The sequence below is a fragment of the Corvus moneduloides genome, chromosome Z (assembly GCF_009650955.1).
Source record: "Corvus moneduloides isolate bCorMon1 chromosome Z, bCorMon1.pri, whole genome shotgun sequence".
NCBI classification, from domain to species: Eukaryota; Metazoa; Chordata; class Aves; order Passeriformes; family Corvidae; genus Corvus; species Corvus moneduloides.
In genome coordinates, this window is record NC_045511.1 from 56,228,375 (window position 1) to 56,249,435 (window position 21,061).

Genomic DNA, 21,061 nt, shown 5'->3' on the forward strand with positions numbered 1-21,061 from the left:
AGTGCTTGGAAAAGCAGAACTGAACTTACTGAAGGCTTCACTAAAGAACTGATGTGACAAATATTTAACTATAGTAAATCAACAGAAGTTTAAGTTGGTTTTTTCCTCTAAAAGGAGGGATTATTTGAAAAAAAAAAAAAACCTTTTGTAAAAGAGCAAGTACTTTGGCTGCCAGAGTAGCATCAGAGTTTCTAAGACATTAACTGAGACATGAGACACAAGTATCAGTTCAGTGGCTGGTGCAGTTAAAAGGCATTCACATTTAAACTGGCAAAAAAAATGACCTAATGGTAAGAAAGTTTTATTTTTATGTCTTGTTGAATGAGATGAAGAAAGTGTGTGGAGGCCTGTCTTGGTTCTCCTCCAGCAATTTATGTTTTGGCCTTTTGCCTTTTAGGAGTAACAGCAGTGCAGTTCTAGATGAATTAAATACAGGTAAATTATAATAAATTGTGAAATACATTCTTTGTAAACTTTCAAAGGACAACCAGCTTAGATGTGTTATATTTGTTTCCTCTTGTATTTTCTCTACTGTGTTGCTTTTCACATGTGAATATATTCCATTAATACAACCCAAGCCTGTGTTAACTGTTAGTGTTATTGGAAAATACTTTTTTGTTACATACATATTTCAGACATCTCTTCGTCAGTCACCAAGAAAATAAATGCCCCACTCCCACTGTTGCAATACATAGTACATATAAACTCTCTGCGTATGAGTAGGTAGTTCTCTTTGTGTCATTTAAAAAGACATGACAAATACATAAGTTTTCCTGTAACAAATCTGTTTGCAGGGGATGTGATCAGCCTCGGAGATCGACAGCTCACTGTCATGCATATGCCTGGTCATTCACGAGGAAGTATTTGCTTACATGACAAGGACAGGAAGATTTTGTTCAGTGGAGATGTGGTGTATGATGGATCTATGATCGACTGGCTTCCCTACAGCAGAATCAGTGACTACGTTGCAAGCTGCCAGCGCCTGATGGAGTTAGTAGACAGAGGTCTTGTGGAGAAGGTACTACCTGGGCACTTTAACATATTTGGGGCAGAAAGGCTGTATCGGTTAGCTTCCAACTACATTTCCCAAGCTGGAGTTTGTCACAAGATTTCTACCTGTGCCATGAGATCCATTGCAAGCATAGCACTTCGTGTTACAAATTCAAGAATCACTTCTCAGTGATAGTCAATTTTGTGTGATCTGTCACCTGCTGTAAAACCAAATGGATTGTGAAAGCATCAATAACAAGCAAAAGCAGTATGCGTTAGGAAAAAGATGGCAAATTGATACAGGTGAGCTTCAGAAATTCTCCCTGGTTTTTCCTACTTTATTCATGTTTTTATAAAAACTCTCAAACTAGAAGCTTTAGCCAAAGCAACAGTTTTTCTTTCTACTTTTTCAGGGTGTGTTTGCACGTGTATTGCGATTGAAATATAATGTTTTATTTTTGTTACAACTCTGGCAGATGGATATGCTAAAATGAGAGGTTTTACATTAATGCCTGAAACCTTGTTGATGTAGTATTAGACTTGTGATTATTCATCAACTCCTGCTCAGGTTTTGACCTAGCAGAGCTCTTGCTAAGACCTAGTGTGTGCTAGGAGCAGTGCCATTAGGTCAAAGCAGGAGCAACACCTATGCAGGACTAAGTGGGCAGAAAGAGAGAATTCTGCAGGCATTGCCACCTGTGAGCCTGGTTTCTGCTGCACCTCTCATCACCTGAAGCCTTACGGTTGCAAAGTACTTGTCTGGCAGTTTCTTTAGAATACACTAACACATGGAAGTTCAATAGACCAGACTTTCAAGCTGGAAGTCACAGATACATCAGTTTATCACAAAAGCTTTTGGTGCAGATGGACTGTTGAGGCTTTCATGTTTCCTGGTGTGGTGCAAGGAACCCCACTGCACCAGGAGAGAGGGAGCAAGCGGGAGCACTCTCACCATTGGCTAGGGAACTGTTTTGCTTGTAGGCATGTGAGTTAGGAATTAGAAAAATTGTGAACTAGTGAATTAATGTGTTAGACTACCTTCTACAAAGTGGATTGAGCTTTTGCTTGGTGTGTTTATTTTTTTCTGATAAGCTTATAAAAAATATTTATAGAGTATGTTGTTCTGGAAAATTGAGAGAAGTGGACTGTGACAAGCTTAAAGCATTTGTTTATGTTTATGGGTATTTTTATGTGACTGTATTGTAACTTGGTTATTAATGATCTGTGTTAGGGGAGGGATTGAGGCTTTAATATGAACTTACCATAGTGAAGGTCCTGCATTAAGCAGCCAGTACACTTGTTACCGCAAAGTGAATGTAACTCACATTGTTTACTGTTTGCGTCTGAAGTACGTGCTGCACATGGTTGTTCAGAAATGTAAAGTGTGTTGCATTGAGTTTGTTCCAAAAAAGTGTTGAATACACTGAGAAATGCTAAATAGCATTGTAACTTGCTTATGAAAATTGAATGTGTGATATTTAAAAGCTGTTGAAATGGTTAGAGTTTGTGTAATTATTCTAACAGTTTGTATATATTTAACTTTTTTAAAAGGACACTGTCTGAATTTATTTTTGTGCATAGACATATATATATATGTTCCTAAAAAGACTGCAAATGTTTCTCACAAATTTTAGTGCAGTTTAGCTTTTCTTGTTTGGCTTTCACTTTATGCAGAAGGTTTTGCCCCCATCATAGCCAATAGAAAGGGAGCCAAAGGTTTGGGCTCTAAGACATGAGGGAGAGAAAGTTGAATAGCCTTCTGAATAGAGGCAAATTCTTGTGGGAAAAAAACCCAAACGATTGCAAAATAAAAAGCATCTCTGTCTAAAAATGATGAAAGCGAGTATCTTATGTAGGGCTTTTTCCATTCCATAGATCACTGCACTCCTGTCTTTACTGTGAATATATTTTTCACCAGGATTTGTACTGATTGGTTAAAATGTGCCTAGTTCTTGTTAGAAGTGCCTATCTCCAAGCTGAAGCAAAATTGTGAGTGGGCAGGATACATGCAGAGATGCAGCGCTTGAAAGACCTGTTATCACTCAGCTTATAGTCTCTCTTTTTTTTTTTTTTTGAGAAGTCCATGTACATCAGTGTATGATGTGAGGAGCGTTCAGTGGGTAGACTTACGTCATAAAACCAAGAGGTTTTCATCTTGGCCTCAGTTGGCAGAGGAAGAAACACAAAAACAGCCTGGGAAGCAGGCTGAAGGTATACATACCACTAAACCTTACACCAGTTATCCAGAGGATGCCATGGTGTCACAGCTTTCCCAACAGTAATTGAATTCTTGCAAATAAATTGACAGTGGTGTAAAACCAGTAATAGTCATGCTTTTTAAGCAATGTTTTTGTGAAGACTGTGGGAGCCCTGTGCTTTAAGGCAGACACCAAGAAGTCCTGTCACAAAGCCTGCCAATATGGATGTCAAGTTGCTAAAAGTTTTGCAAGTGTTCACTAGGAGAGTAAGATCACTTTGAATTGGCATTCTGTGTTACACCACTATCAGTTTGTTTATTTGATGCAGTATTAGAATCTCTCTAGCCAGATTTTTACTGTATTGTAAAGCCTGAGCTCCTAAGAGAAGACTCACAGTCAGTTCAAAAGGAAAGATAACCTCCATCTTACCTAATTTGTGTTTAAATCTGTGCTCAATGTCTCTGTCAGCTAAGATCCTTAAATGGCCATATCACTGTCAAAATGCCCTATTAAGCTATGCTTAAGTCCATTAAGTACATAACCAAAACTTTGACTTCTTTACCAAAATATAGGGGATAATTTGCTAGCTCAGAAGTGAGCTTTACCTGCACATAATCCAAAGTGGAGTTTGTTAGTAAACTGCTGCTATAATCCAAATGAAAGTAGTTTTTGAGGGTCATGAAATTATTTTTTGTATTATAAGAAATTTACTACTAGATAAACAATACTTAAATGATCTTAAGTTGAAAGAACTGTCTCTGATTATTTTTGTTAAGACTTACCAAATTTTAATATAAGAGTTTGACAGTGGTCCTTTAACGTTACTTGGATTAAATATTTAAAATGTGCATTGTAACTGTAAATACTGCATCATCTTGAGCATTTAGAACTGAGTTGATTTGTTTGTAATATCTAAATATATGTTAATACAGTTTTCACTAGGCTGGGGAATTGACAAAAATTGGATGGGAAGTTTTATTCTGTAATCTGTCAAGACTATTATGATGTTAAACAACAGGTTGCACATAAGAATTAATTTTTTTAATGTTTTATCATAATAAAATATTATAATCCTATGCAGTTAAGTCATAATTTCTAGGTATTTTTCAACAGAAGCACTTTTCATTCTAGATGGGAGTATATTTACAAGTTGCTAGCAGAATTATTTATGCTTCTGAGCAAGAAACTACATTAAAAATGTTTACACATCATAGATGTACTGTGCCTTGCACGAGCAGATGTCTGTAGCCAAAGAAAACAAAAAACAACAAAATGCAGCTCTGTTAGGAAGCGGGAGGGAGATAAAGGTGGAGGAAAAGGAGGATTTATTAATATTTAACGTTAAAAATCTAGGTCTCAGAATTCAACCAACACTGGTTCAAGTTCTTATTTATAATTAATGCATTACTTAAATCAGTAAGCAGTACCTCTTGGGTCTAAAAATTCAGCCATATATTATCCACTACTACTTCTTCAGTCCCTTCACTTTCAAGTTGAATTAGGAAGTATATGAACGATCGAGAAGCAATGAAAAAAACATTCATTATGTTCTGTTCTATTTTAAATTTATTTGAAGTTAACTATTACACGGAGGAGCTGCTAGCCAAAACATTTTAGCTGTATTGCACCGAGTTTTCCGGGGCAGTCAAAAAGCCGCCTCACGTGCATCATTAGTCCAGGCACTGTAGAGTGCTGTGAAGTCACTGTACTAGCTTACACATCAGCCGCGCGTTGCTTGGCGTACCGGTGTAATCCTACCCCAAAGCCTGTTACTGCTCGAGTAGTGACTGTAGGGGCGGGATGCCCCCTCCTGTGCAGTGTCCCTGGGTGGGAATGTCCCCTCGCTGTCCCGCCGGCGCTGCGCTGGGGCAGTGACGCCACCGGGTGGCCACAAGGCGGGCGGGGGCTGCATTTACCATGAAAATAACAGAATTGAAGATCTAACTAGAAACCAGCGGTATTATAAGCCTGCTCCTTGCTTTTACTGTGCTACCCAAATCCATCTTCAGCACATGGTTACTCCTAACTGCTCAGATTTTATTGACAGGCTAATCTCACCTGTTTAAAAATTAATCATTAAAAAATTATTTTAGTAACTAACTATGTGCATGATCCCACACATGCCCAGCTGAGTCCTGGGGAGGCAATGAGGCATTCAACAGAAATTAAAATTGGAAAAACAAAAAATATAAATAAATAAATAAAAAGACTCTGACATGGGAAAAGGCTCAGAAACTTAGCCAACACTTCTGCAGCTGTGCCAGGTATTTCCCAGCAGTTTGATTGAGATGCACAAAGAAGTACATTGACAATCATCAAACTGGCAATGATACTTTGTATGTTTTTAATGTGGCTTTATATTTTTACATTGATTTTTACATATGATTTTTTCTAAGAGTGACATGAATAAAACTAACTTGAACTTGCTTGAAATCTTGCCCAACTTCTTTAAAAATTCAGGATTAATTTAATTAAGGTTCTGATATGTGATCTGATTTTGAGCAGTTGGGATGAGGTTTATAATCTGCACACTCAAATTCAGTTAAGGAGAACGGAGTGGTGGGATAGTTTCAAATAACAATAAAATTAGGACTAGAAAAGAAAATACATTCACTCAAAGGGAAGACACACCTGGCAGACAGCCCCACAAATGACTTTCAGAAAGCAACAGATGAGTTTGAAAATTAAGTAAAAGCCAGTAACAACATCTTTTAAGTATATCTCATAATTAATTATTTTCCTTATTAAGCTGACAATATGAATGTGTGATGAACATGCTAGTGATATTCTAATTTACCAACTCTATTCATTAGAGGAGATTTTAGGAGGGATTTAGCCAAATTTGAAAACGTAAGGATTTGCAAGTCACTGCTACCACAAGCCTGTACTTATTTTTAGCTATTATTATTTGAGCCTGTCTTTTCTGTTTGGAATTCTTTGCATCTCTGTTTCACATGCAGTATAAGCACTGCTTTAATCAATTTACAAAGAGTGGCACTTTGGTTTCTGGAGCAATTTTTTACCTTTTAAGTTTAGAAGTAGGGACCTGAATGTAGATCTCCAGTTCCCTGAAGCACACCCAGAGTATCAGGTATTTCACTCTACTTGACACAGAGCAGCCAGGGCACAGGTGGACCGTGAGAGAGGACAAGCTGGAAGCCAAGCACAATCACAACACAGGCAGAGATTGTGTCCTCCCTGCAGAGTAACCTGACCTGTCAGCAGCCCAGTGACTGCAGACAGTGGCAAGGTGATGACTCAAGTTCATGCCCAGGCCACAGTCTGGTCAATATGTCAGCAAGAGCAGCATGCAACACGAAAGCAGGAGTAACTCCAGTGCAGCTCAGGCAAGGACCAAGGGCCTCTATGCTGAGCTCCAGGATCAACATGCAGAGGAGGTGAGAGTGGGGGTGAAAAAGGGCAATTTGAGGCTCTTGGTGTAGTCAGGCTCCTGGTGCTACTCTCCCACACTCCAGTAGGTATGCACCATTTGGTTAATGCTTTCTTTCTCTCTGGACACATAAATATGTTGGATGAAACACATAAAAAATGAATCTGTGGTTATATTTGCACCACAGTACAGGCTGGGGGTCAAACCTGCCAGTAATTTATGCTTTTAGTTGTAAAGCTACCATCTGTAAACAGAGGTCAGTTGCAAACCTCTTGCCTCTGCGCGTATTTGATCTGTGCACCAGACATAATATGAACAGACAGCCAAATAAGTTTAATCTCTGCTTCACTTTGCTCAGGAAAAATGCGTCTTGAGCAAGTCAAACTCTACATATTCAATACTGTGTGCTCGGTATAAACCTACTAATAGTTTTTTACTGGAAACCCAGGTGCAAAGCATCTCCAAGATATGCTATCAGTCCTGAAAGGAGCAGGACTGAAATGCCTGAAGGAATTTTTCATTGCCTGAAAATTTTCAGTCTATATAGCCACACTCCACAACACCGTATTAGCACGGATCTGAATATTATAATGGTCCAGTTAGTAACACTATACTATGCTGTCACAGCTGGTTACAAAACAGTCCTGTTTGCAAAACAAGGCATAAGGGACAATTACTCTGTCACAGACCAGAGCACTGAGGCAGCACTTTTCACAAATCTGAGTTTTCTCACCAATGATGTATTTCCCCCACACAGATATGTAATGCTGACTCAGTGACTGTTTTGCTAGACGCAAAAATATTAGTGTCAATGACAACTGGAACTATACATAAAGGTCTTCAGTCTCCACACAGTACATACTGCTCTCCATCAAATTTTTAGTAAGGCGAAGTGTGTACCATGCCAGAAATGCTTCTATAAATGCCAATTGTGTGTGCTTCTTCACAGCCTGCTGCACCTCCAACAGTCGGGAAGGAGTGAGCAGGGCCTGGGGCCATGGGGAATTCTTCCAACACAGCCACCACACATCCAGGCTACAGCAGGGCCAGTGTAAGTGTTGACCACAAAAATCAGATTTGTTACCCAGTGTGCAATAAGCCAATAATTACACACTTGAGGGAGACAAGGATTATTTATTTCAGAGTTGCACAAGCCTAGGTGCTGGGTGGCATTCCATGAATCAAGCATACCAACTATCGTAACTCTTTAGTATTTATACATTTTAGCAAAAAAAACACATTAATGCTCATTGGCTTCAGGTTACATAATTCTCTTAATAATTATTATTTTATCCTCTGTTGGTTAATGATTCTCTTACTTTCTCATGCTAATTATTCCACATGCCCAGTCTTTCTCTTGAGTCGGGGGGCAGCTTGGTCAGTGGTCTGCCAGAAGTACCTTCTACCCAGCTGAAGCTGATTCAACACAGTTGCTGAGTTGTCTTTATTAATGTTTTCCTTATCTTGGGAGTTTTGCCAAATGTCCTTGTGGCCGGTAAATTCTGAACTGTTTGTCTAACATCACTGAAGCATGCCGTGCCCTTGACCTTAACAAGGAAATTCCACCGACAAGAAATTTGTCTATCACCTGGACATCACTTTGAGCTTGCTTGGTAGCTTCTATCTGTTTCAAGGATTAAATCTCCTTTTTTGTTGATTAGGCTTGAAAATCAAGATCAAACATCAAGGAACATCCTTCCTTAGGAAACTTTCTCACGTTCCCCCTTTTGCATCACAGGCTGCTCAACGGCCGCAGGCGCCGCCAGAAGCCATCGCCTGCGCACCGCCCTGTTCGCGCTGAGTGGCAGGCCCTCAGCCAATAGAAGAGCGTCTAGGGCTCAGAGGCGGGATCTTATCACCCACGGCCAATCAGAAGCCATCGCCTGCGCACCGCCCTGTTCGCGCTGAGTGGCAGGCCCTCAGCCAATAGAAGAGCGTCTAGGGCTCAGAGGCGGGATCTTATCACCCACGGCCAATCAGATAGCGGTACTTTGGTGGGGGCGTGGCTTGAGCGGCGTCGCCAGGGGCAGGAGCGCGTCGTCGCCAAGGCGCGAACGCTGGGGCTGTGCGGAGGCGTGGCGGCGCGTCTGCTCCGAGTCTGCTCCGAGTCTGCTCTGACCTGGCTGGCCTGCCAGCGACACGATGAGCCTGGCCCTGAGGTCGGTACGAGCTAGGCGCTTTCCTCCTTGCCCCGCTCGGGGCCCGGAGCGCGGGCAGGGGTCCCTCAGGGCCGCGCCGCCCCCGTTCGGGAAGTGTTGGTGGAACGCGGGGCGTGCCGGGCGGTAGCGAGGCCGGGGTCATCCCCGACCTCCCGCCAGTCACGTCTGATCCCTTCGGCGCTGCCGGGGGCGGATCAGACCCGTCTGTCTGTCAGGGGAGGGAAGGGTCCGGCGCGTCTGGCCTTGGGAGGTTCGCTTCTGGGTTGCCTGATGTGCCTTCAAAAGGCCTGTGAACAGGCATGAAGTTAAACTGCTCGGTTTTGTTTTGTTTATAAATTCTGATTTAGTAGCTATTGCATAAAGCGGCTTGGCTTTTCAAGCGTAATTAATATGCTTACATGGCAACTGCGATCCTTAATTTTCAGGTCTGAGAACTTCACGCTTAGTATGGTTAAAGTAGTTGCAGAAGTGGCACTGAACTGCTTGTGTTGGACTACTGCTTTGTCTTTTGATAACTTAATTTTATGCTAAGCGCTAAATGAACACTTAAGTACCCAGATTGCTCTTTCACAAGAGTTCGGTGTTAATCTGCTTTCAGATTTATAAATGGATTTCTTCATCGTAGCTCACAAAATCTGAGCTCCCTGGATCCCAGTCCTAATTAAGTAGCCAGCTCAGAGTTATTTTAGTCCTTCCAAGAGCTGTAGTAATTCAAAGCCTGTGTGAAATCACACTATCTCAGTTGGTCTGTTAAGGACATCTTACTCTTTGAGGATATTGTGGTTTGAAGCATGCTCTGCTTCTGCAGCTTGCACTTCTCTTGTCTGTATTTGGGACTTTTGCTTCAGTGGCTGTTGAAAGCTAAATCTAGGTAAGTGTTTAACCTTAGGTTTTGATTAAAATTAGCAAAATGTTAACAAAAAAGAGCATAAAGCAGCTTATTAGAGGAGATTTGGAAACTTAATCTTGCAGGTTTTTCTGTTCACTCATCGGTAATTTTTATGCATTTTACACTAGGTGATACAGCACACATTCTGCCTCTGGTGCAAATGGACAAATGACCATAAAAAGCCTTTTCCTGAGAGTATAACATAAACTATATGGTAATTTAGGTTAGGAAGGACTTAAGGAAGTCATCTAGTCCAGCTTTCTGATTACAGCAACTTCCACTCAAAGCTAGCTCGGGATGCTAAGCACCTTTTATAGTTAGGTTCCAAAAATTTCTGGTGATGGAGAGTCCTTCCCAGTAGAACTGTTCTAGAACATCACCACATGCACTGGGAAAATATTTCCTCTTAGTTCCAGCTGCAGTTTCTCCTCCAGCTGCAGTTTTTTCCCTTAAATTTTGTAGTTATTATCTCTTGTCCTTTTACTGTGGTCCTCTGAAAATAGAAGCTTATTCCTGGACTAGCCAAAGAAAAGGGGGCTGTCTTTGAGAAAGATTTGCTGATTTGGAGGCTTCTCTCTTTTGTTTGTATACCAAAACAGAGCTAAAAATCTTCAGAACAGCATGTATGTGTGTGATCTAAAGGATTAAAAAAAAAAAAAAGCCCTGCAAGTACTATTTATCTAAGAACTGTTACAGGCAACAAAGCTGATTTGTGTCACCTAATACCAGCTTTAGTAGCCGGTCTGTCTGGCCTAGTTTGGCCTCCACTGGTCTGTCTGTCCCAAAATTTATTTTATTTTTTTAAGCTACAGTGTAGAAACCAACTGTTTTCATGAATTGTATAATTTCAACTGCTAATCTAGTTTGTAACCTCAAGAAGCCTTTTTAACTGATAGTTTTTCTACCCTCTTTTTTTTGTTGTTGCTTCTTAACAAAAATGCCTGTGCTGATTTTATTTTGGGTGGGGGACTGGAGGTGTCATTCAGATTTCACAAGGGAATTGTCTATTTCAAATGTTATTTTAAACTGGGAGTGCAAACTGGGAGAATATTGACTAGGTAAGGTAGTGATTTCTGCAATTATGGTGAGTTTCTTATTGGTGGAAAATGTTATCTACAGTGTCATCTTCCCAGTAGAAATCTTCTATTACATTTCTTTCTCTTTATATAGGAATGAGCTCTCAGTAGACAAAACTAAAAAGAAGAAAAGAAGAGAACTGACTGAGGAACAGAAGCAAGAAATTAAAGATGCCTTTGAATTGTTTGATACAGACAAAGACAGAGCAATTAATTACCATGAATTAAAGGTAGAAGTTTTCTTTAAGCAATTTTATAGCAGATACCTGTTCCTTAGTGAGTTCTTAAGATGTTGGCTGTATCTTTAAAAATTTCCTTCAAGATGTCTTGCTGAATTAAAGGAGCGAGGGGGAAAAAAAAAAAACAAAACAGGAAATACTCCACTGGTGTAAGAATACACGTTTCTTCCCACTTTATGTACTTAATGCAGTAACAGAATTGCTATAGCATTCTAAATAACCCTGGTATAATTGCCCACCAGGGATAAGCTTGGACAGATGACTAAGTGGGAGAAGCTTTTGAAAAACTGTTTGATAATTTTAAAGGTACTGTCTAACCTAAAGCTTGATGTTGATATCGGGTGTGCAGGTAAAAGATGTAAATCAAATTAGTAAAACTATTGACTACAAGCCAGAGCTTACCTGTATTTTTCAACAGGACACCTATGATTTGTAAGGATAAGGTGTGCTCTTAGCTCTGTGTGTGGGAAGCTCAGTAGGTGCCTGTCCCAAAGAAGGATGCTCCTAATGATAGCTATTAGCAGAGGGAGTTCAGGATGTCTTTCTGAGTAAAGTCTCCCACCTGAAAGTCCACAGAGCAGTAGATGAGGTTCACTAAACTCACTTTAAATCTTTTATGCATTTTTATTCTAATTATGGCATTGAGAACAAAAAGGGGCTTCGGAGAGGCCAGTGTTTCAGTCACGTATAGGGTGAGATTTTTTTTTGAAAAAATGCATTATCCAGTGTATTGGCTCTACATCCTGGCTCTACCAAGTAACTTGAGGAAGGAAAAAAAAGTCTTACTTTTACTTAATTTGCTGTTACAGGAGTGTGTTAGGTAGAACAATTCCCTTATCTTTATTTCAGAGTTCAGGTATTTTATCTTTGCTGGAAGCCAGTGTGACTAGGGTTGTGCTGGGGACTGTTTTGGGACTGTTAATATGCTTTTTCTGGTTATGGTATGTATTGAATTCCCAGCTGTCATGATTACTTGAAAAGCTCTTTCTTAGCTGTCTAATTGAATATTGTCATTCTGAAGCTAATACTGTGAAAGAGCAGAAATACATAAGAAGAAAAACTGTGTATCTCCTTCTCTACAAAATCAGCATATAGCATCAATTTTTGAATAACTACTTCCATGGTTTTGCATGTGTGGTTAGCTTGTATTCATCAGTTTGGAAGTCAGGGTGGTGTGTGGTGAGAAATAGCCATCTAAGGTGAAATGGGAAACTAAATGTCGACTCCTAAGCTAATGGAAAAGTAAAATATAGGTTGCCATCTGTGGCCCACTGGAAAAGCAATTAAAAGTCTTTCAGGACTTGTAAATCTGTGAACATACATGCACTTTGCCTGAAAAATGAAGAATAATGTGCAGAATTATTTTCACATTTGTCTTAAAAAGATAAGATTTTGAAATGGTTTTGGAAATGAGGAATAAATTTACTTGTCCTGAGACGCATTTGGTCCAGTCCAGGTAAAATCCCTGAAAATGCAGAGGTTTTTTTTTTTTCACTGTAACTAGATGTTCCATTTCCTAATAGTAGTTCTAGATGGTTTTAATATCCCAAGCTCTTTTCTTTAATTTATTTTATTTATTATTTTTACTAAACCACTAATGCTCTTTTTCTCTTGGTCAAGAAGGGAATTACTGAAATTAAAAAGAAAATCTGTTAAATCTTTATTTTGAGCCTTGTCTATGGTTGCGCTTCCATTTTATTCCAAAAGGTGGCAATGAGAGCCTTGGGTTTTGATGTGAAAAAAGCTGATGTCCTGAAAATACTTAAAGATTATGATCGAGAATCAACAGGCAAGATCACCTTTGAAGATTTTAATGAAGTTGGTATGTGTTTGATTGTGTTTCTACCTCTAGAGATATTAGACTATAGTAGGGAGTACAAATTTCAAAGCTGTACTTTATAGATTTCTTCAATTATTTATTACTAGTAAGAAATAGAAGTGGGGGATGTCATTTCATATTTTTCTTAATATAGGTCAGTAGTGAAGGAAGATAAATATTTGTTTTATGGATGCTTAATTTGATACCTAGAGATGCATGATTGCTACAGTATAAAAGGAAGTAGGGTATACACAATCTTAATCTCTTTCAAGTTTACACAGAGGAAAAAATGCTAGTTTAAAGTGCAGATGTTCTTGTCTTGTTCATGGATCTTTGTAAGATTCTTCTTCCTGCTGTGGAAAAGGCATTTGGCATTGAATTTCATGGGAAGGAGTGCATACACAGACAAGCACTTAATATATATATATAAATTATATATATTTATCTTATTTATATATATATAATCTTATATTAATATATTAGAAAAGATTAGAGAAACTGAAGCAGATTTTAAATATTGTACTTCAAGGATTTTCAACTGTTGATAAAACCAGTAGAATTAGTTGTTTCTTTCATCTGAAATTTGTGTGTTGTGCAATTTTGTGTACTTTGAGTATGCAGTGATCTGCAGAATTTTTAGACTTGATGTTTCTTTGAAGATTTTAGGGGATTTTTGTTACACATAATTTATGCTTTTGCATACAATTTATGTGTACCCAAAAGTAATCTGTGTGGGTTTACATCTCTAGTTTATTATGTCCATGACAGTTCATTATGTTCATGATAGGTCCATTTCTTCAAGGTATTTGTTTTCTGTAGATTTTATGAAATAAAACACCCAAACCCCAGTATTTACTCTTGGCTACAAATAGCAATCTTCTTAATGTAGCAAAACAATTATTGTTTGAAATGTGGCCACATTTATTTGTTTAACAGTTTAATACTGGACAAATGTCTTGTTAATGACAGGTAATATTTTTGTAGTTATATTCCAGGTTAGGGAACATTGTTTCTGGTTCTTTTCTGATTTATAAATCCTATGTGGAAGTATTAAAAAGAAAGTGAGTGTATTGTTTTGATAGTAGAAGTACTCTTAATATTACATCATTATGCTGTAATATTATATAAAATGCATATATTGTAATTACCATGCAATTACTTTTTTAAATTCCTGATACTCAGTCCTGTTCATTGCTTCCTTGTTCTGTCCTGGCTGTCAATATGGGCAGTCACTAAGTGCTGCAGGAAGCCAGGAAAATTCTTGTGGAAAGCACAGTATATACTTGGAAGGGGATCAAACCGGTTGGAAAGCTTGAGTTGGAGTAGAGTACTGCTGTGGTGCAATATGAACTTGACAAAGAATTAAACAGGATATCACTTCTAACAGAAAGATTGGGGAGTTAGATAAAATAAGTTGTTGAGACATTAATTGTGAAGAGCTGCTGAATATAGCTAAGCAATTCTTGAGCCATCAATTTCTCTTAATGTTCAACTGAAATACATAAAGATGCAGTTATATTTTGTCTTCTGTAGTTTTGTATTTAGAGACATTTTATTATTTCTCAGTTGTCTTTTTGCCACAAAAGGTAACATTTTTCAAATGATGTAATACTGTCATGCAGCACTATTTTAAAAGAAAATATTTAAATTTGGGGTAAATCTGCACATATATAAACTTCATTGCTGTAGTTGGCTTATAGGAGCATGAAAAAATTCTTTCAAGTTTGCTAAGCCAGAGCAGACATTCCATCTGCAGTTCATAGCAGATGGTAAGTGGTTCTTTATGTGCAAGCAATGTTGATGTGATTTTAATGGCTTGATAATACAAGACTGGCCCTGTAATACAAGACTAGCCAGTACAAAGATATGGAGATACATTATTGTTGGTTGGTCTGAAGTAATTACTAGAAAAATATTTCATGAGGCAAGTTTGTCTTTCTTGTTGCAGAAACTGACAAGTGGTTGTCTTGAAAAGAATAAAGGCTGAAGAATCCTTTCGGAATAAACATCTTGCAATTCATAGCAGCATCCTTTTTATAACCCAACCCCTATGTATAGGCTTTTTTTGGTTTTGGATTTGGGGGGGTGGGATGTGTTTGGTTCATTGGTTATGGGGGCTTTTTGTGTTAGTGTGGTTTTATATTTAAAAGAGAGGTTCCATGTGGATGTTTTCCTTCACTTACTGTTTCAGTGTTCTCCCCAACTCAAAATTCTATCCTGATGAAAACATATAAAGTAAAAGAATTTCACATCTTCGTCTAAAAAAGCTGATAGTGTTTTTTCTGAAAATTTGGAATTTTGAAACAGAGGCATCCTGTGCATACTTTTAATTCCTATTCGAAAATGTGTAGAAAGTGTGACTGTGTCTAAACTGCCATGCAGCTTTCCACTGTGACAGTTACGTGCCAAAGAGCAGCTCAGCATGTGAAAACAGAGGTGAGAAAAAGAGGTCAGATAACAGCCAAACAAATATGCATGTTGAATTGTATACAAATGTAAGAGCAGGTGAAATCAGACATATGTGTCCTTCATATTGTCTTAGTTCGCAAAGGTCGTTTTGCATTTACCTTTCAGAATTTTTTAGTCTAACTTAATTATCCTTCTTGCAGTGACAGATTGGATATTGGACAGAGACCCACAAGAAGAAATACTCAAGGCATTCAAATTGTTTGACGATGATGACTCTGGTAAAATAAGTCTGAGAAACCTGCGCCGGGTTGCTAGAGAGTTGGGTGAAAATATGTCTGATGAAGAACTACGGGCTATGATTGAAGAATTTGATAAGGATGGAGATGGAGAAAGTACGTGTTGGCAAATAAAACACCATATAATCTTGTTCTTAATTTTATTCCCTTTTTAGGCGTTGTTTTGTTATGAAAATGTCCTCTTAAATTTCCTTCTAGATTACTTTAATCTCAAACATAATTTAGCTTACAAATAATGCAGACTGTTGCTTTTGACAGCTATTAGTCCTGGAGTCTAAGAATCAAGTTGATTCACCACCAACTCTTACTCAACCAATATCTATTAAAAGCTGGCTGAAAGTGTAGTTGAAGGTGGAGTAATTGAACTGATATGTGAGAGATTCTGTGTACCTACATTACATTTTTATTTCCTTATAAATCAGTAAAAGTATTAAAGTGCTGAGAGAAAGTCTTTTGATCACTTACTTAATATATCTGAAGTGGCAATGTGTCGTGATTTCAGCATTGGATATGGAGCATTAAGCTAATAAATCATGCTGGAAGTACCCTGGCTAGGGTCAGCTTGGATGGGTCTTTAACATACTTCTGAGCCTTGGAGTGCTGAAAAGTATAGTGTGAAAAATGGCTCTGGAATTGACAAGGCCCATACAGAGTAGGCTGCAGAAGGGATTTAGTGGGTAGATAAAGAATGAATTAGCAAATCCAGTTTGATAAGATGCTTATTAAATCACTGTGAACATTGAAACTTAAAGAGTTTTTGATTAACTTCAAAACATCCTTATTTTTACATCAGAAACCTTAATACCTGGATTTTGAGGACTGCTCATTTGAGACCTTGTACCTAAAGACTGTATCAGTCCATTGAATATCCTTCTTTCAGGGTGGTGACTTATATCTGAGATTTCACTAGCAATTCATAAGTTTTCCTGTAAAAATAATATTTACTCTTACGAGCATCTGTTGGACTCAAAACTTGGATGTACTTGTGGAAAAAATTCTGTTGTCAGCCTTTAGACAGATAGTCTTCTATGGTGTTTGACATAAGTGGTATTTTTCAGAAGTTGTAGCTGCAGAGGTGAGAGTAGAATTCTTTGTGCGAATATGTTTTGTCATGTGTTGATATCCTGGGGCTGCCAAATGAGATGTCAGAATCATGGATCAATGTTCTTTTGTCACATTGCTGCTTGGGTACTACAAATGGAATGTAGACCATTAACCTCCTTTCAGGAGGGTTATTGAGTCATAATTATTTTGTGTCAGTGCTACGTTTTTTTAAATTAAATTGATGAGCTAAGAGTAAGTGGCTCAGTTTCCTCTTATTCAATCATCCATTCATTGTCTTTGTTAGAGCAATTAAGTAGAAGATTGAATATGGAAGATTAACAGCATAATGTTTATGTATGGTACTGTTTATCCTTAAAGTTCTGTGTGGTTTTGTGATTCTTTAAAGAAAACTGAGGCTGTTCCTAGCTTTTTAAGATTCATTCTAAGAAGGTAAATTATCCTGTAAATCACCATTCCATTTGTCTTCAAGCACCTGGGACACATGGCAAAATGTTGCTGTCATCTAATTCTCCTTACTTTCCTGCCCTCAAAAAAAAAAAATCTGCAGCGGTTCATTGTTAGCATTTCTAATTGATATGTCAAATACAGAAATAATACCATTTTTGGTTTAACACCTTTATTACATTTGAGAGATTGTTTTGCTCACAGTGAAATAAGGTATCTTGTGTGGTACTCAGGTTACATGAACCCTTATGTTCTCAGCGAAACCACTGAGCTCTACTGGTAGGCTGTATATAGACTTCTGTAAAAGAAAGTATGTTTTTGTCTGCCTTAAAAATGTAAACAATCTTATTTTGGTATTCCTGGGTTTGGAAATTACTTCTCGTTTTGAGCACAACTAACTTCAGAAACTCCATGGTGTCAGTTCATGCAATTTTGATCATCTCGTGTGGATGCACCTGTAGGAAACACTATCCAGTCTCATGTATCGGATTTTGGCACAGAATTAAGAAAAATACCCAAACCCACCGCTGAAAAAATGTGTGCTCTTAACTCTCAAGATTCTAAGTCAACGTTTTCTTTATTTTAGCTGTGATTCTAGTTCGTTCTTTTATGATCACTTATATTATGGAGATGAGGGAAATTTGTTGCCATGAAAAACTGTGCTTCCCCTTTCATGGTGCTTAACTTGTGAACAGATCCTCCTCTGAAGAGGATTAACTGGGATTACTTGGGTTACTGAGAATCGTAACTACACTGCTTTTTGAAGCTTCTTTGAATGTTCCAAAATTTGTTTGTCATTATAGTGTTGTATTTCCACTTTGCAGCATAGTTTCAAGGATGTTGTAAACCAGAGAATATTTTGGAGACAGTGTTTGAATTCGTTCTGTTACTGTGTTGTTACTGTGAAAAAGCTGTGGAGATGCTTTTTTAAAGTCATACAGTCACAGTGGTTTTGTGTCTTAGACTAGATGTAGCTATGTGATGGACCGGTACTTCAGAGCATAGGGCCCTAAGGCTAAATCTGCTTGTTTCATATTTTTTTACATGCATCACAGCAGGGCATATTTAGGCTTTTTGATTTTTTTATTCTTTAACATAGTTGAATTTAATTTTCTTCCAGCTGTAAATGTAGTTCTTTCTTAGCAGTGCTTTGTTTAGGAATAGCTTGGGCATGTTGGCTGGGATGGATAATTATCAGGGAGAATACTTCGTATGTGTCTTGTCTTTTCCATACCACTGACTTACTCTAATCATTCCCTACTACAGTAATTAGTTGCAGACTGAACATGTTCACTGGTTAACTCTTTTACAGTGGCTGTGTTTTAACACATGAGTAAGGTCAGTACCTGAGGTATAAGTGCAGCAAAATAACTAATGAATGCTAATTAATTTATTATTATGACTTAAATTCTTGAAGTGCGTTTGTGTAAAATTTCTGTTCATTATAAATGAAGAATGAAGTTCAGATAGGGAAAGGCTCATCAAAAGTCCATTTTAATTCTAGCTAATTTATGGAATAATTGCTAAATGATCTTAAAATTTGTTATGTGTTTGACAAGTATTACAGATTGGGGAGACAGGAATAGCATTGTTTGATCTATGATGGTGGTTTGGATGTAAATGTTTTGAATTATGATTTTAAGAATAAAACTTAATTCAATCATAACTAGGTGAGGTATTGTTGCTTGAGTATTCACTTAATAAAATTCAGATACTATTCTTAATATTTTTATAGACCTTCAAAGTAATGTTACTTTGCACAGCCTATCTCTTTTACATCTGTTTCTCAGATTTTTTTTCTATCATGTTTCACTTTTAGAATATTTTTACTTTCATAATTAGAAATAATATAAGTGATTATAAGTTAGTTGGATTCTGGCTTAAGTATTCCACCTAACAAAGCTTGCATTCTGACTTCATGTTACCTGAAAAAACCTGTGCAAAACTCCTGTTTTAGAAGCAAACTTGTAAACACTTAACAGTAATGGATCAGATGCAACAAATACTGACAGAGAAGCCTTTAAGTAAAGTACAGATATCCATTATTTTATGGTTTATTGTCGTTTGCTGTTTGTCTAATGATGTGTTTTTTCCTTCTTTTTTTTTTCTTCTTTTACAGTCAATCAAGAAGAATTTATTGCTATTATGACCGGAGATATTTAGTATTAGAAGAAAAGAAATTAACACAGCACAAAAGGGAGGAGTTGTTGGCCGCTTCTATTACAGTGTTTTGTCCTTTCATTTATTTCAGTAGCTGGAGTGATGCAGAAAGTTACTTGTCACAGGACCAAAATAAAAACGGGTTACATGCGCTGATAATTCAGTACTTTGTATCATTAAATATTATCGCTAGAATAATTGACATACTATTTTAGAACAAGTAAGTAATGCTGCATTTCAGAATGTTTGAGTAACTGTTTGTAAAATAGCCTTGTCTCAGATTTCTAAATTGTATCATATTATAAGAACCTTTAGAGGTTCTTGATTTTGTGTTAGCATTAGCTGTGGCCTTAGTTTTGATACATAAGGTTTGAAAAACTTTCATTTAAATAAAACGTTCTTTACTACTACTTGAAAGTATTATTTTTGTTGTTCAGTCTGAGCTGAACTAGAAGGGACAATGTTTCAGAGAAGATGTTTTTTTTCTTTTTTCATTTATAAGCTTTAACTTCTGCTCTTTTAGGTGAATTGTAACATTAAATGAGCAAGCATATGCATTCTCAAAGATGCCATTTGTTAACTCTCTGTTACCGCTGTATGATAACAAATGTCAGGAAACTATGCATAATGATAAACTGATTCCAAAACATGCTTAAATCACTCAGATGTCAGCCAGCAGCTCTCTCGCCTGTATCCACAGTTCTGATAGTTTGGAGACAATTACAATGGCAAACTTCCTGCAAGCCAAGTAGTATGCTTTAGAATCTAATAGCAAAAACACCCTACGTGAAATATAAGACATATTTAAAAAATGCAGTATGAAACCTGCAACAAACCCCACAACTTCTAACAAGTATTTTGCGGTCTTAGAAGATTTGTTTAGGAGGTGAATATTAAGGGAAAAAGATGCAGTGTTAGGGACTAAGGCTGTGAAGGGCTCTTAACAAGTACTTTCTAGGATCAGTAGGAGAATTGTCCAGTTCAGTAGCTTCTGACTTTGCTTTTAATTTCTTTTGTAAACTATTTCAGGGACCCTTTTAGTTTCTGCAGGCAATCAAAGTGATAGAGAACTGGAAAGTTCTGTTAGTAGTCTTCAAAAACTTTTCCATCAAAATTCCTACCTCTGAATGTGCCAAGTATTCTAACATGCTGCAGTGGCCTTTATGGGAGCGGTACCGTCTCTGTAGATGGCTAGTACTTATTTCTTGATAGGTGACCACTTACTGTTTGTAACTCTTCCAGTAAGATGTACTTTGTGTTTTCTGAATTGAGGCCTTATTTCTAGCTTTTGCAATGTACTTGGTAAGCCTTACTTTGTTCTTGTAGACATGGCAGCATTTGTTAGGGGCCAGGTAATAATGGTATAAGGCTCTATAAACCCAGGCCAGTGACCAGGTTCCAAATAAATAAAAATACCGTGGAGAGAGGTTTTGTAAGTTGCTCAGACTGTGGGAGTGACACAGAAGAAAGGAAAAAGAAACAATCAGAGTAGTGATACTGTCTCAATGTTTGGTTTTACTTTTTTTCTTAATTTCATCATTCTGGAGATTTTTGCATTTCAAAACCATGCCTTTTCTGTGCTGCGGACTGATGATCTCACAGTTTTGCGTACTGGGGTTGTTGCAATTCCTGTTGACTTTTCTTGACATTCACCACCTGACAATAATTGTGACATATCAGAGACCAGAGCTTGGTAAGATCTAAGCTCTGAACTTGCAACTGTCTGCTTGGCCCCAGCATTGACACTACATGCAATTCTGTGTGTTTTTTGGGGCTCACACCAATCCTGGTCCTTTTTTTGCAGTTCTCTTGGTGTATCATAGGATGCAGATTCCTGGTTTTTTCATTTTATGCTTTGCATGAAATCATAAAGGAAGGGAGTGATTTGGTGGCACATTTTATCATCTCTGTTGTAGAATAGTGTCA

The 21,061-nt window shown here is 37.7% G+C and overlaps 2 protein-coding genes across 3 annotated transcripts in view; both read left to right on the forward strand.

The window, feature by feature from the left end:
- The window catches only part of MBLAC2 (metallo-beta-lactamase domain containing 2), a 5,544-nt gene extending 1,280 nt beyond the window's left edge, over positions 1 to 4,264 (forward strand). The window contains exon 2 of the mRNA XM_032095178.1: positions 795 to 4,264. Within this exon, the coding sequence (XP_031951069.1) occupies positions 795 to 1,183 (389 nt within the window). The 3' untranslated portion in view covers positions 1,184 to 4,264. The remainder of the gene's footprint in view (positions 1 to 794) is intronic.
- Positions 4,265 to 8,589: 4,325 nt separating this feature from the next.
- CETN3 (centrin 3) lies at positions 8,590 to 19,545 on the forward strand. Of its 2 annotated transcripts, XM_032096900.1 has the most exons (5): positions 8,594 to 8,738; positions 10,798 to 10,933; positions 12,650 to 12,764; positions 15,371 to 15,562; positions 19,095 to 19,545. In XM_032096900.1, the coding sequence occupies exons 1-5, from the start codon at positions 8,722 to 8,724 to the stop codon at positions 19,136 to 19,138; spliced, it is 504 nt and encodes a 167-aa protein (XP_031952791.1). In that variant the 5' UTR covers positions 8,594 to 8,721; the 3' UTR covers positions 19,139 to 19,545. The 2 variants fall into 2 exon arrangements, with proteins under 2 accessions (XP_031952790.1, XP_031952791.1); XM_032096899.1 differs by lacking the exon at positions 19,095 to 19,545 and having other exon boundaries at positions 8,590 to 8,738; positions 15,371 to 16,762.
- The last annotated feature ends 1,516 nt before the right edge of the window (positions 19,546 to 21,061 follow it).